Genomic DNA, 14,637 nt, shown 5'->3' with positions numbered 1-14,637 from the left:
ATTTTATAGTAAATGAGTTTGGGCTGGTTTATGTTTATGAACAGACGCCTACAGATCAACATAGTAAAGGAGCTCATCTGTGATCCTGAGTTTAAAGCCAGTTTTTATTCAACTTAAACTTGGAACTAAGTTGTAAATAAATCTGAAACTGAAACTTTGCTTGTGTGTAAAAAGTGATTTCAGAGCCACTCGGTTCTCCCTGATGGAAACTGTTTACCTTCAGTGTTTTGTGCTTCTGATCATTTTAATAGACGTCAGCGTCGCTAATTAATGACGTTCTATTAAAAGACTGGTTTACCAAGAGAGACGCTGGAGGACTTTCACCTGAAATGAGTTCATGAAGCCAGTCTGGTTATAAAAATGATAACAGGACATCAGAGCCAGAATTCCTCTTTTAGTACTTTTACTTTATACTTAAGTACATTTGAAGGGAAATACTTTAGTACTTTTACTCAAGTGGAGGTCTAAAGGGAGGAACTTCTACTTTTACTGGAGTGATATTTTACCTTGGGGGTCTCCACACACACCGAGAGGCGCATTTTAGTGAATCTGCGCATCTTTTGCGCACAATGGACGCCAATGAACACGGCACATAGGGCCAAGCTCCGTTTTAATTGCGTTTGTTACTAAAAGAAACTGTATCCCAGACTTTTGAGCCTCGGGACCGAGTCCTACGCCCTATTAAGACATTCCTGCAGGGATTCCGCTGAGATTTCACCCTCTGTAAGACCTTGTGCGCCCTTTTCACGTGGAAAAGCCTATAAAAGGAGCTTGTGTGTTTCCAAACCGCTGCTATTTGGGACTGAGGGGACTCAGGGGACTCAATAGCTGCTGTTTCTGCCGCTGCAGGGTTTAAAATGGCCTCGTACACTTTACCGGAGGGTTTCGACGACTTTGACATGTTTGCCTTCGGTTCTGTGCTGCTTGTTGGGGGTGAGTTAAAGCAGTTTTGCTGTGGTGGGAGAACAGAGCGCAGTTTCATTTTCGAATTTTCCGTTCCACCTTAAACGGTCCCTCGGTCGTGTTATGCTGCGTAACGTTACACGCGCCTGACTGTGACAGCTGCGCCTTTTAAGGTGGAACGGAAAATTCGAATGAGAAGCCAGTTTCAGCCTCGTTGGGAGCTTTAGGACAGATTCCCATCTGAGACAAGATCAAAGACTGCACACATAAATCAGAACTACACGTTTGAACGTCATAGTCTGCCAAAATATTTCAGTACTACAGTAGTATCTCATACTTATCCACGCACAGTGGTCAGCAAACTGCTAATTGTTACTGTATGCCATATATATGCACAGCAGTAGTAATGTTTGCATGAATGCATGCACCAGTCAGTTGGGGCAGTCGTGGGCTGGAGGTTAGGGATCTGGCCCTGTGACCGGAAGGTCGCTGGTTTGATCCCCAGAGCCGACAGTCCATGACTGAGGTGCCCTTGAGCAAGACACCTAACTGTACCCAGGCGCCGTGGATAGGGCTGCCCACCTCTCCAGGCAAGTGTGCTCACTGCCCCCTAGTGTGTGTGTGTGTTCACTAGTGTGTATGTGGTGTTTCACTTCACGGATGGGTTAAATGCGGAGGTGGAATAAAGTATCACTTGCCCTTAGAAAATGGGGTGAGATGTGCATCAAATAAGACCAGATGTGTGACAGCTGTTTGTCTCTGTGTCTGTGTTTAGCCGTCCTTGGGTTTTTCCTGAACTTCATCTCAATAATGGCCTACCTGAGGGTGAAGGAGCTGAGGACGCCCAGTAACTTCTTCGTCTTTAACCTGGCCCTCGCCGACCTCAGCCTCAACTGCAACGGCCTGGCTTCGGCCTACGCCAGCTACCTCAGGTAGGAGCTGCCCACGGCGCCAGGTTAACTGCTGATACATGACCCTGAATAAAGAACATGGATCTACAGAGTCAGCAGGGGCCCCAGCCCTCCTCCTGGAGATCTAGTACCCTGCGGAGTTTAGCTCCAAGCCTAACCTGATGCACCTCATCCAGGTGACGAAGACCTCTAGGGGGAATCTGAGTGTTAGAACCAGATGTGTTGGAGCTGAACTCTCCATGACGGTGGAGCTCCATGACCAGGATTGGGCCCCTGCTTTAGATCTTCATCTGATAATGACTTTATGTAAGCTAGCAGTAAAGATACTGGCAAAAGGCCTGAAGTAAACACTTGCAAAGGCATGTTTTATGTAATGAATTTCAATTATTTATTCATTTATTTAAATTTTAAGATTTATTTAAAAATTTTAATTTGCTAAGTATAAATTAAATAAATACATAATGTGCCGCGGACATGTTCTAAAGGAATATTGGCCAATGAATACCAAAATATGAATACATTATTCAGTAAGGATAGAGAAAAAGCAGTGAATTTACATTAAAGAAGGCAATTAAGGCACTTCATATATTTAAAATAATGTATTGATGTTTATATTTCTAAGCAAGCAAAATAAATAATGAAAATTGTATGTTTGAATATGTATGAAAAGAGGAGACAAAGTCTGGAAACAGCTACTGCCACAAATTACAGCTCGGCCGGTGAGCGGTTTTGGGTGGTTTTGATCTGACCCAACTGATCTCATTCTGATACCAATGTGACACTGAGGTCAGGTGCTTGACTCGGTTTGTTTGTATTGCCAAACACATCGTAAGCCTGTTTATCTTAGCTGGTAATCATTCACATGGGTTTTCATGGACGCAGTGATGGGAAGGGGGGCAATACAGCAACATTATATCACGATACTTCAAGGCATTTGAAGTCATTTTACAATACGCAGTAAGCATCACAATATGTAGGTTTTTTCTGAGATGTAATAATTTGGAACAGACAAAGTAGCACCTGTAGTGCCACATGTAAAATAATAATGATAATAATAATAAACCTACAACTGCAGTGTTTTTTCTTCAGTTAAACAGGCCTAATTATGCACACCTTGTGATCAGATATGTTATTACTAGTCAGTGTTTTTTTAAGTACTGATATCCACGCTCAGAAGGTGTATCATGACAGAAGTTATCACAATAACGATAAAATATCGTCATATTGCCCACCTCTGAGGGACAGTGTGATGCTCTCAGGTCTGATTTGTTTTATGTTTAGTGTATGTAGTTCAATTCACTTCACTTACTGTGTAACAAATACAATATATACTGTGTTCTGTAATACATGTATATAATAGAATAACAAAAGATTAATAGATTTGAATGCAAAAGTTTGGGTGCCCCTGCCTGGGCTTTTTACATGAAAATAAGTGATAATTTGATCTGAAATGCTTTCATAGTTGGAGGTGATAGGAACCGGATGTCTGAAGAGTTTAATGAGTTCCCTCACAGAAAGATACTACATGAAATGGCTATGAAATCACCGCCTGGAGCTGGAGACTTTGTTTTATTGTAGTTTTGTGAAAAGATTATGGTCGAATGTTTTTTAAAGATCTCTTCACACCGCTGTTGCCTCACAGAACGAATGGCCTGGGTTCGATTCCCCGGCCGGGCGACCGGGGTCCTCTCTGTGTGGAGTTTGCATGTTCTCCCCGTGTCTGTGTGGGTTTCCTCCGGGTTCTCCAGTTTCCTCCCACAGTCCAAAGACATGCAGTCAGGCTAACTGGACATGCTAAATTGCCCCTCAGTGTGACAGTCCCCAAAGAAAACCCCCCAGAGGGGTTTTACCATCATCAACATTACATACAAAAGATCTGAGGACAATAGAAAATATTTACTTACTATATTTACATTTGTAAATATTGTGATCCCTGTCACAGTCAAATTCCAGTAAAGCAAGGAATCTGGTACGTTTCGCTCAAATGAGCCGTTATATATCAAACCTCTTCTTTTACATTCCAACAATTGATTTGTGTAGAATTTTTTTTTGATCATTTTTACACAGGTAGGCAAAGGTGGTGTTGGAGTCTTGCCCAAGGACTCTTATTGGTGTAGTGTAGGGTGTTTGCCCAGGTGGGGGATTGAACCCCAGTCTACAGTGTAGAAGGCAGAGGTGTTAACCACTACACTGTCCAACCACCACATTGTTGAGTAGGAGGAGTGATTAATGCACGTCTGTAGTATTTTGCTACGCTCACATTACAAGCCTTATTCTTCAGATCCGATCTCTCTGACACGGCAGTTCACACTCGTTTAGGTCAGTGACTCAAATCTGCAGAAATTCCATTTTAAGACTTTGCATCTGTCATGCTTACAAATTATGTATTTTTTAATGTTACTTTCTAAATTGTTTCATTTTGTGTTTCCTTTCTCTGTCACGTTGTGTAGATACTGGCCTTTCGGCCCCGAGGGTTGCCAGATTCATGGTGTTCAGGGAATGGTGTCCATTCTGGCAGGCATCAGCTTTCTTGGCGCTGTTGCTTGGGACAGATATCACATGTACTGCACCAGTGAGTACTGAAGCTGCATTTATTACATCTTCCAGTCATTCATCGTAATGCTCACTATTCAGTGGCTGCTATAAATCCAGTAACGTGTAAGTTATGAGAATGAGAAGTTACACCGTGGTCCACATTTGGACCCTTAGAGCTTAAGTGAAGTAAAATCTCATCGTCTTTTTATAGCCAAGCACACTTTGGGCCAGTTTCTCAGACTTAGTCCGTGTCCACGAAACCATACTTTAAGGTCTAAACCTGTTTTCTTGATAGTGATAATAATCGTCTTTAGCAGTGAAGAACCAGGGCTGGGTAATATGACAATATTTATCATTATCGTGATAAATTATGTCACAATACGCTTTTCTCAGTGTATTGTGGATATGATCAGTACTTAAACGCTGCGCAGCTGCATTTTGTTTATAAAGAGAGCATAATTAATACTGTTTGATTTTGTACAGCTCACTATGTGAAATATTGAATACAGATCATTGGGTTTTATAGGTTTTGGGTTTCATGTTTTTGTGTAGCACCACCCTGTCTGTCCCAACTTGTCAGATGTTGGAAAAAATCAATATTGTGGCATATTGTTTATCACGAGGACGTGATGAAGTATTGTGATATGACATTGTTACATTTTTATTTCAGCTACAAATTATTTGTTTTACACAAGAAGATAAGCAGAATGTCGGAAAGCTAAAATATTTCAACTTTACAGTTTTAAGTGTATGTAAAAATGCAGTAAAATTAATAAAACATCACATTTAAACTAGTAGGATAAACCAAAAGAGACCCCAGACGAGGCACATAGTAAGACATACTTTACCGGTTAACTAACCATGCTGTCCCAATTATACACACACACAGCAAGCTAAAACAAATTCTACAGTCATATATTAAACAAGCTGTGTGTGATATGTTGTATTTTCAGGGCAGAAGATGTTTTGGAGCACTTCTCTAACTATAAGCACCATCCTGTGGGCTCTGGCTATCTTCTGGGCTGCTCTCCCGCTGCCGTCTATTGGCTGGGGAGTGTTTGACTTTGAGCCAATGAGAGTAGGCTGCACTCTCGACTACACCAGAGGAGACAGGTAACCTGTCTGAACAACGCCTACAACATTGTAGTGCATATAAATGGACCGGGTTTCTTCAGACACGCTGCTGGAGAGTTATTCTTCTGCACTCTAACCCAGATCGATTCCTGTGTGCACATTTACTGTTATCAGAATGATCATAAATAAAATCCTGACAGGGTGGGTGATAAACCATTCCCAAAGCATGATATACATCACAGTGTAGCCATAGTAATACCACACTATAAGTAAATGCTTTCTTTAATATTCTAAACTGTAAATATGAACATCATAGTTTTATTTTTGTTTACCATTTTACAGCTACAGTAAATACAGTTAACTTTGTAAAACTCTGAGACTTTTACTACATCCTAAGGACAATTGTTCAGTTATTACACGGAAAGCATTGTTTACATTTATGGCATCTTATCCAGAGCAACTTACAGTTTGGTCATTTTACACTGGTAGGGCGAAGGTGGCGTTAGGAGTCTTGCCCAAGGACTCTTATTGGTGTAGTGTAGGGTGTTTGCCCAGGTGGGGATTGAACCCCAGTCTGTAAGGCAGAGGTGTTACCCACTACACTAACCAACCACCACATTGTTGAGTAGGAGGAGTGATTAATGCACGTCTGTAGTATTTTGCTACGCTCACATTACAAGCCTTATTTCTCAGATCTGATCTCTCTGAGACGACGGTTCACACTCGTTTAGGTCAGTGACTCAAATCGGTCGTTAATGTGAACGAACCAGCCTGAAATGACCCTCATGAGCTCCTCCTACTCAGTAACGTCACGTGACTGAATCACTGCATCATCAGCACAAACTAACGAGCTGCGCTGAGAAGATCATTAACTCTGATCAGCTCTCAGCTTCATTATTAAAACGTGAGATGAGCTGCTTTTCCACCGTTTACAGGCTTTAACGTCTGTTCGGCGCTGCTGCCATGGGAATGCCGAGTGATGGTGCATGCGCACATTAAGGTCACATTAAGGTCACATGGATACGTATCCAATCTAGGACCACATATGAAAGTGGCTCAGGTGGGATTCGAAAAGATCAGATTCATGTCCACACAGCCCTGAAAACATCAGATCTGAGTCACATCGGGGCAAAAATATCGGATTTCTGCCGCTTAAACTTGGCAATGTGAATGTAGGAATGTTGCTGGGAGGTTAAACAGGGCTACACCTGCTCTCTTTGACTTCATGGACAAGTTATGTTGTCAGCTGTAGGTAATACGGAGGACAGTTTTAACCCAGGTATCTTCCTAACATTACAGATAAATAAAATTTTCCTTAACCATGCACAACAGCTTCCCATTATCCTTCATATTTCCGACTGTAAAGCACTTGGAACGTCAAAAACACTGAATTCAAATGTGAGAAATAGGAGCATCCAGGAAGCACGAGAAGGCAGCATAAATGTTCATGGATCAGTAATAGCTGCAGATGTATTTGATTGCTTAAGAGATAATGTAAGATCTCTTTCCCTTTCCTGTCATCTTTAGAGATTACATCACATACATGCTGTCCATCACGCTCCTGTACCTGGTCTTTCCACTCTTCATCATGTACTCTTCCTATAGCGCCATCTATGCGTACTTCAAGAAGACCCACAACTTCAAGGTAAACTCATGTATTTTTTTATCTCATTTATACATACTGTTAAAAGACCTACAGCTTTCGGTGTAGTTCTCAAAATTAAATATACCACTGTCCCCTTTTTTGAAGACTACCTCTGGCTGTACGTCTCCCGGTTACTAAGCAATGATAACATTATAACGGTCAATCACTTGCGTGCAAAGTAAGTGAAACACGTGTCTCCCATTTGAAAACCTATCAAAAATTTTTTGTCCCACAGAAAACACATACGGTGTGATCCCAATATATATACTTATTTAAAAAACAAAGAACGTGCCCATGACTAATCCGTGTATACTTCACAAAATAACCTTAAAATATACTCCAGGAAAGACAGACTACTTCAGGGCAACATCATCTGTATGTGCTTTAAAAAGACCCACAGCATTAATTTATATACAGCACAAGGTGTCTGCTGTCTAAAAGTCTATCGATATGACTTCTAACTACTTGGCTGGGTTATTTCAGCCACACCCATTGCTTAGGGTCATAAAAAACATCAGAAGTCAAGCATACGGCCACGTGGTCTCCAAAATGATGCTACCTTTACATTATGTCTGTTAGCCAAATTTCTGCACAGTTTACTGGAAAATGCTGTTATTGTGAAGTGGAAACATCTAGGAGCAACAATCGCAAAGCAGTAGACTACCCAGTCTCACAGAACATGACCACTGAGTGCTGTAGCGTGTTAAAATCATCTTTCCTCAGTTACAAAATCCACTGCCAGTTCCTAACTACCTCTGGAATCAATGTCGGCACAGGAACTGCAGCATCATGGATTGGGTTTCTTGGTGACTGCAGTGAATTAGCAGCCGCACACAAGCCTATGGTCACCTGAACGTTGGCTGGAGTCGTGTAAAGCACTGTGCTGTTTGACCCTGAAGTAGTGGAGACCTCCGCCATCTGTTAGTCTGATGGATGAAATCTGGACAGCTCTCGTCTATATGCATAGTGTTAGTTGTAAAGTTTGGTGGAGGGGGAATAATGAGCTGGGGCTGTCTCAGTGGTTTGAGCCTCTTAGTTCCAGTGAAGGGTCATGTTAATGCTACAGCACACAGTGACATTCCAGAGAATTGTATGCTTCCAATGCTTCCAGTGCCCAACCTCGCAATGAAAGCAAATGCCTGAATGGAAGCAAATCTCTTCAGTCATGTTCCAACATATAGTGTAAAACCTTCCCAGAAGAGGTGAGGCTTTTACTGCAGCAACTCCGTATTAATGTGCGTGGGATAATCAGATCATCACAGCCGTGATAGTAGAGCAATAACACATGACCTTGAGTGTTCTGTTGCTTTTATACAAAGATAAAATGAATAAATAAATAAAGTAAGAAAATAATAAACTGGGCTTTTAGTGTTTTAGTATTCGCAGTTCCTTCCGCCAAATTATAGTTCCTTATCAAGCAGAGTAACGAGCCCCGCTCAGTTGCTGCACAGCTGGCAGTTCGTTCTCCAGCTCCACACAGACCAACTGACAGTTTGGGAATTTAGTGTCGTCTCGTCTTCAGAGTCGGACCAAATCGGCTGGCGGTCAAATGTGATCTTAACAGTGTCTGTTTTCTGTTTGTGGGAAAATAAGAAGTAAAAACGTTCAAATGGCTCAAATGAGCGTCTCCTACAGCTGTCAGAGTCGTTGCTTAGTAACAGCGTCTCAGCGGAGTGATAGTGTTTGTGAAAAAGCCGTGATGTTATGGTGAAATGACAGTAACCAATCAGCTTGCGTGGCCATAACTGTTTTATAACTTTGGTCATGTAATGCATTTCATCCTCATATAGCACAAGGTCCTGCAAGGTGAGCAAATGAATAGTCTTAGTGAAAAAGCAGTAATACTCCAAGTTAGGTATTTACGCTAAATCCCCAAAAGCCTCTCACTTGTGACTCTGTTCAATGGGCCGTTTCTTCCACAGATTTCATAAAGCGTTTGCATAAACTCCAGATTATTGGTCCATATTCTGCCTTAAGACCAGCACACAGCTCAGCTTTGATTGCAAAAGCACAGAAATTATGACGGTTTAGTTCCAGTTAAGTGAAATCTTAATGCTTCAGCATACAGGGACATTCTTGAGATTTGTGTGCTTCCAGAAATAATCTTATTTATTTGTTTTAATTCTGTTTTGTGCCTCTGCAGTTCAACACAGGTCTACCTGTAAAGGCCTTGCTGCTGTTTTGGGGCCCCTATGTGGTGATGTGCATATACGCCTGCTTTGAGAATACGAAGCTTGTATCCCCGAAGGTCCGAATGGTAGGGGAATTTCTACATTCTGTGACTCACTCAAACTCATACACATGAAAGTTTCATTAAAAAGGGTGAAGGGAATAAGGTAGCCATCACTACCTGAGTCAACTTGCATGTAAGGCATAACGCATCTGATCCTAGAAGAGCTTGAGTCATGCCTGCATTTTAGCTCTGATGTAGGCCAAACTTCTGACAGTCAGCAATAAGTCTGGTAGGCGTTGTCGCTTAGTGTGGCTGAGGACTACGTACTTTGACAGGAAGGGGCCGTTTGACTGACACAAAACCCGTTCTTCATGCAAGAAGGACAGGAGATTTTAAAATCATGCTACATTAACTTTATAAACTTTGGCTATGTTTACACGCAGAGGTGTCAAATCCAGGTTCAGAAAGTAAAATGCCTTCCCAGGATTTTGTTCCAACAGGCTGGACAGCTCTGCTGGTGGTGTGATCTAACTAGAGAAGCCAGCCTGTTGGAACAAAATCCTGGGAAGGACTTTTACTTTCTGGACCTGAATTTGACACCTCTGTTTACACGGCAGGGAAAAGTGGCCCATATCCAATCTTTTTCTTCATATGTGACACAGATGTGTGTCTGTGTGTCAGGGTGAGCAGCAAAAAACGCATTGAATCTGACAATTCCGATTTGACACGCTTTCATATGTGGTACTGAAATCCGATCCGGCTCCGATCTACAGCAGTGCAGCTCAGTCTGAACAGCCAGATCGGAATTCATGCAGCTTTTACGTTAATCCAGCTCAGCATCTGTCATAATTTCACGCTGCTGAGACCTTTTGGAGGCCATTTGGGGTGAAAGTTCTGCACAGAAATTAGAAGAGATGTATTGAAAAACGTCCGTCTTGGATAAGAGATTGAAGAGATTTCGAAAGAAATGGCCGGACAGAGCCGTAAGAGAACGAGGCTGCAGTTGAAAGTCTGTAGAATAAAATGTAAAGAATCCATGGACAAAGAAGTGACCGCGCCCTTTCTATGGTGAGCTCAAACACATTCTGGCGTTTGCTGGAAGTCATTGTTTACCTCTGGATGAGCCACATGAAGCAACGTGAAGCAGTGTTCTTTGGCACATGCGGGTCAGTTTCGGAGCTGATCTGTTCAGACTGATGTCGTATAGAGACCGCATTTAAAAGATCGTGTGAAGAGCCAAACAAAAAAAATCGAATTTGGTGAGAAAATCGGATTTGGGCCACTTTTACCAGCTGTGGGAACGTAGTCTTTGTGACTAGATCTTGCTCTGAATGGCTAATTATTGAAAAAGCAGCTGCTTGCTGCTGGTGCTCACCAGCAATCAGCCTGATAAACAAGTTTGTTTCCCCTCAGACTGATAAGACCCAGTGCATGGAAGCACATACACGCAGACGTCTGGATAGCCAATGGCAATGCCATGGATAGGATTCTTTTACAGCCAGCTTAGTTTGTGTACATATGGGCGTCTGTGGCTGAGAGAAGTTCTGATCCAGCTAATGCAAAGCCTGAAATACAACAAAAACTGGCAGGCTGAGGACTTGCATGGAAAGCTTTGATCTGGATTAGCAAATGGTCTGAAAGGATTTAAGTAGAACCTGTGCACATGTCTGATACTCAGAGGCTGTTTAATTACTGAGTATTTTAACTATTTGCACCTTACGTACCTCGGGTGGTTATATTTAACACAGATTGTTCTGCAAACTGCCGTGAAGCTGTGAAACGACATTTATGGACATCAAAAAATAATAGTGTTGTTACTTATCTGAAATAAGGTGGGGTGAGGGCGGTGAGGTGATTATGAAAACGTTTGGGCACTTCTGGTCAGATGACATGTTTTATTGAAGGGAAAATAAGTTAACACACCCTCATATAACGCTTCTGCACATTTTAATGCACGATTACTGTTTATTTGTTGTATTTAACATTTAGTACAGCAGATAAACATTAATGGTCTGTGGAAAGTTAATGGCCATTTTTTATGTTGTGTTTTTTTCCAATGTAAATACATAGAAATTGAACTAAATTAGCAGAAACTGCAGTATTTCAGTGTGTTCTCTGTAGAGGATTATTTTATTATATTATTATTATTTTATTATAATTATTATACTTATTTTTGTTTAGTGTTTAGTCACTAGCATTAGTGACTTGCACCACTGCATTGTCACCCGAATATACCAGATATAATTTCATATATACTTTTAATTTATGTCTTTACACCTATGTATGCATTTGTATAATAGTGTATGGCAATACTTTTGCTCTTGTTTTGCTCTTTACTGTACTTTGTGCTACTGTAATAGATGACTTTTCCTCTGAGATTAATAAAGTGATCTGTCTGTCTACCCACCCACCCATCCAACCAACACACCCACCTAACCCATCCATCCAACCCAACCATCCAACCCAACCATTCAACCCCCACCCACCCACCCAACCCATCCATCCAACCCATCCATCCAACCCATCCATCCAACCCATCCAACCAACCCAACCATCCAACCCACCCATCCAACCCACCCATTCAACCCCCATCCAATCCCCATTCCACCCATCCATCCAACCCACCCATCCATCCAACCCCCCAAACAACCCCCCATCCAATCCACCCATTCAACCCCCATCCAACCCACCCATCCATCCGTCCAACCAACCCATCCATCCGTCCAACCAACCCACCCACCCACCCATCCATCGTACCCACCCATCCATCGTACCCACCCATCCAACCAACTCACCCACCCATCCATCCAACCCATCAACCAACCAGCCACCAACAAGCCATCCACACACCAGCCACCCAAGCCACCCACCCAACCAACCATCCGTGCACCCACCCACACACCCAATCACCCATCCACCCACCCACCAACAACCAAGCCACCCACCCATCAACGTCAACAAAACATGTAAATTAACATTTGCGTTCGACTATGTGGATCTAAGGGTAACATATAGGAATATCTGAGGTAGATGTGCCCAAAGAGTCATATTCAGTGGATGTCTGGAGGAACATGGCTCCATCCACTAGCAGTTCTTTAATTCATAAAATGGCCAGAAGTGTCATCATTAATATGTTGTTTGTCTAGACAGTGTAATTAGACACCAGTTCCTAAAAAGTATGTTCCATGTAACAGAGAGAAGCGACTCCTGCTCTTAATAATTACGCATTATTGGCCTTTTTTCTAGGTCCTCCCAGTTCTTGCAAAGCTGTCGCCCATCTCCCACGCTTTACTCTACGCATACGGTAATGAGTTTTACAGAGGAGGCATCTGGCAGTTCCTCACAGGGCAGACGCAGGCGGATAAGAGGAAGTAAACTCCTGTTGTAAATTGTGTGTTTTACACCCTAATCATCCTGAGAGATTTTAAATGGGAAAGATCCCAGGATATGTTTAGATGGCAGAACAAATCCAATCAGGTTGTTTTTTTTCTTTGTTTTCAGATTTCTGTGCATAGACACAAAGTTGGCATGTGGTCATTCTGTGAAACAGCTGCATCAGTATAACGTGACTGTTCTAACAAAACCTCGTATCTCCCTAAAGGAGAATGCGGAACTCTATGCTATATACTATATGGTAATTTAATGAGATTTCATAAAAAAATAGACCATTTCTATCAGTCCATTCATCATGAAATGTTCGCATGGTGTCAGGGGCAGCTGGCAAAAGAATGGAGAAGAGAATGAGTTACATAGTTATGATTCAACAGCAACGATATACGTCAGGTCCAAATCACAGTTGAGAACATCTGGGTCTGATATGGTGGCCAAGGGATGTTTGTTAATCTAGCTATGAATATTCTCATCTACTGTAAACTAAGTAAGAAGAGTTTTCTATGATGCTCAGAAAACAACAAAACTGTGTATTTTTGTACAACTCTGTGCCTTTATGACAATAAATATATACTGATTAATTGCAACATACTGAATTATTCACTCACGCTTTAAAAAAGCAGATGAGATATTAGGGCTACAGTAGCTTTTCATTTAACTCAGTATGTTTCTACCATGGGAGGTCTAGGTTCTACCCCAAGTGTACCTCTTTATTCCAGGTTAAACAAATAAAGGAAGCTTATGATACGATTTAGCATTCGCAAACATATTTACACCATGATAGACCCACACACGTGACAGACCCACACACTGTTATCTGTAAAACCGGACAAAAGTGTGGACAAAACTTCAGGATCTCTCCTGATACTGTGCTGTTTGAAAGTCAAAGAGCAGACTTTATTTCATTTCCAGCCCAATAAGCCATTTAATGGAGGTTATTCCATTATTATTTTCCAGGAGACATTTGTAGAGTAGATTAGATATAAGACTGCATTGGATAAGGAAGGAGAAAGTAAAATAAGTAAAAAAAATCTTCTCATTGAAAATGGGCCTCTCTACCCTCTACTGTAATGTTGCCTCAGGGCAACAAACCCATTTTCCTCACTTTACATTATACGTACTTGAAGATAATGACAAGGTTAACAACAAAGGGAAGAGGTTTTCAAAACTCTGTAGCATTCAATATTATATATATTATATATTATATAATATGTTTGTTGCCTAGAAGCAACATTGTGTGAAAGTGTAACAGATTTATTTATTGCTTTTACATCGCTTCTCTGCCTTTTGGCTAAGATCAAGTGGAGCATCTGTTCTTATCAGTGTAATATCTGATACGTCCTCTATATGAGGACTACATATTAAATAAAATGTTTAGAACAGGGAGGCGGAAGAGGGGCTTGCTCCGTCCGCTCCACGCGTCGACCTGGTATTGCAGTACCTCCAGTAGGGGCAGTCAGGGGCTGGAGGTTAGGGACCCAGCCTTGTGACCGAAAGGTCGCTGGTTTGATCCCCTGAGCTGACAGCACATGACTGAGGTGTCCTTGAGCAAGACACCTAACCCCCAACTGCTCCCCAAGCGCTGCGGATAGGGCTGCCCACCGCTCCGGTCAAGTGTGCTCACTGCCCCCTAGTGTGTGTGTGTGTGCTCACTAGAGTGTATGTGGTGTTTCACTTCACGGACGGAGGTGAAATTTCCCCGTTGCCGGACTAATAAGGGTTTCTTAATTATATAATTTCTTCTCATTGTCACACAATGTTGCTTAAAGGCAACAAACCCCAAAAGAACTTTTGCACACATTATTAAATAATTTTAAAAAATCAGGTCCATTTATGCAAGAAAGATGAACATTTTTAAAAATTTCTCTCCTAATGCAAGCAGTAGAGGGCTAACAACCACCTGGAAGACCTGTTAGACAGCAAAACTTTCCCCCGTCATATAAACAGCACTTAAAGCTTTGATCTCTGAGAGAGAGGAGAAGATCAAGCTGCTTCAGATCTGAAAA

General features: G+C 41.8%; 1 protein-coding gene and 1 non-coding gene across 2 annotated transcripts; both read left to right on the top strand.

Annotated features, from left to right (window-relative positions):
- The first annotated feature begins 698 nt into the window (after positions 1–698).
- Positions 699–13,218, top strand: rgrb (retinal G protein coupled receptor b). Its single transcript, XM_017715330.2, has 7 exons — positions 699–933; positions 1,679–1,835; positions 4,265–4,386; positions 5,303–5,462; positions 6,951–7,068; positions 9,212–9,325; positions 12,488–13,218. Exons 1-7 carry the CDS (start codon positions 858–860, stop codon positions 12,614–12,616), a joined length of 876 nt encoding a protein of 291 aa, XP_017570819.2. The 5' UTR covers positions 699–857; the 3' UTR covers positions 12,617–13,218.
- A 684-nt stretch (positions 13,219–13,902) lies between these two features.
- On the top strand, positions 13,903–14,092 carry LOC119265048. Its single transcript, XR_005131370.1, has one exon. It is a non-coding gene; the product is annotated as a U2 spliceosomal RNA (small nuclear RNA).
- Positions 14,093–14,637: the final 545 nt, after the last annotated feature.

This window comes from Pygocentrus nattereri, chromosome 13 (assembly GCF_015220715.1).
Source record: "Pygocentrus nattereri isolate fPygNat1 chromosome 13, fPygNat1.pri, whole genome shotgun sequence".
Lineage (NCBI taxonomy): Eukaryota > Metazoa > Chordata > Actinopteri > Characiformes > Serrasalmidae > Pygocentrus > Pygocentrus nattereri.
The sequence above is the reverse complement of the archived record's forward strand: the minus strand, read 5'-3'. Positions and strand labels throughout refer to the sequence as shown.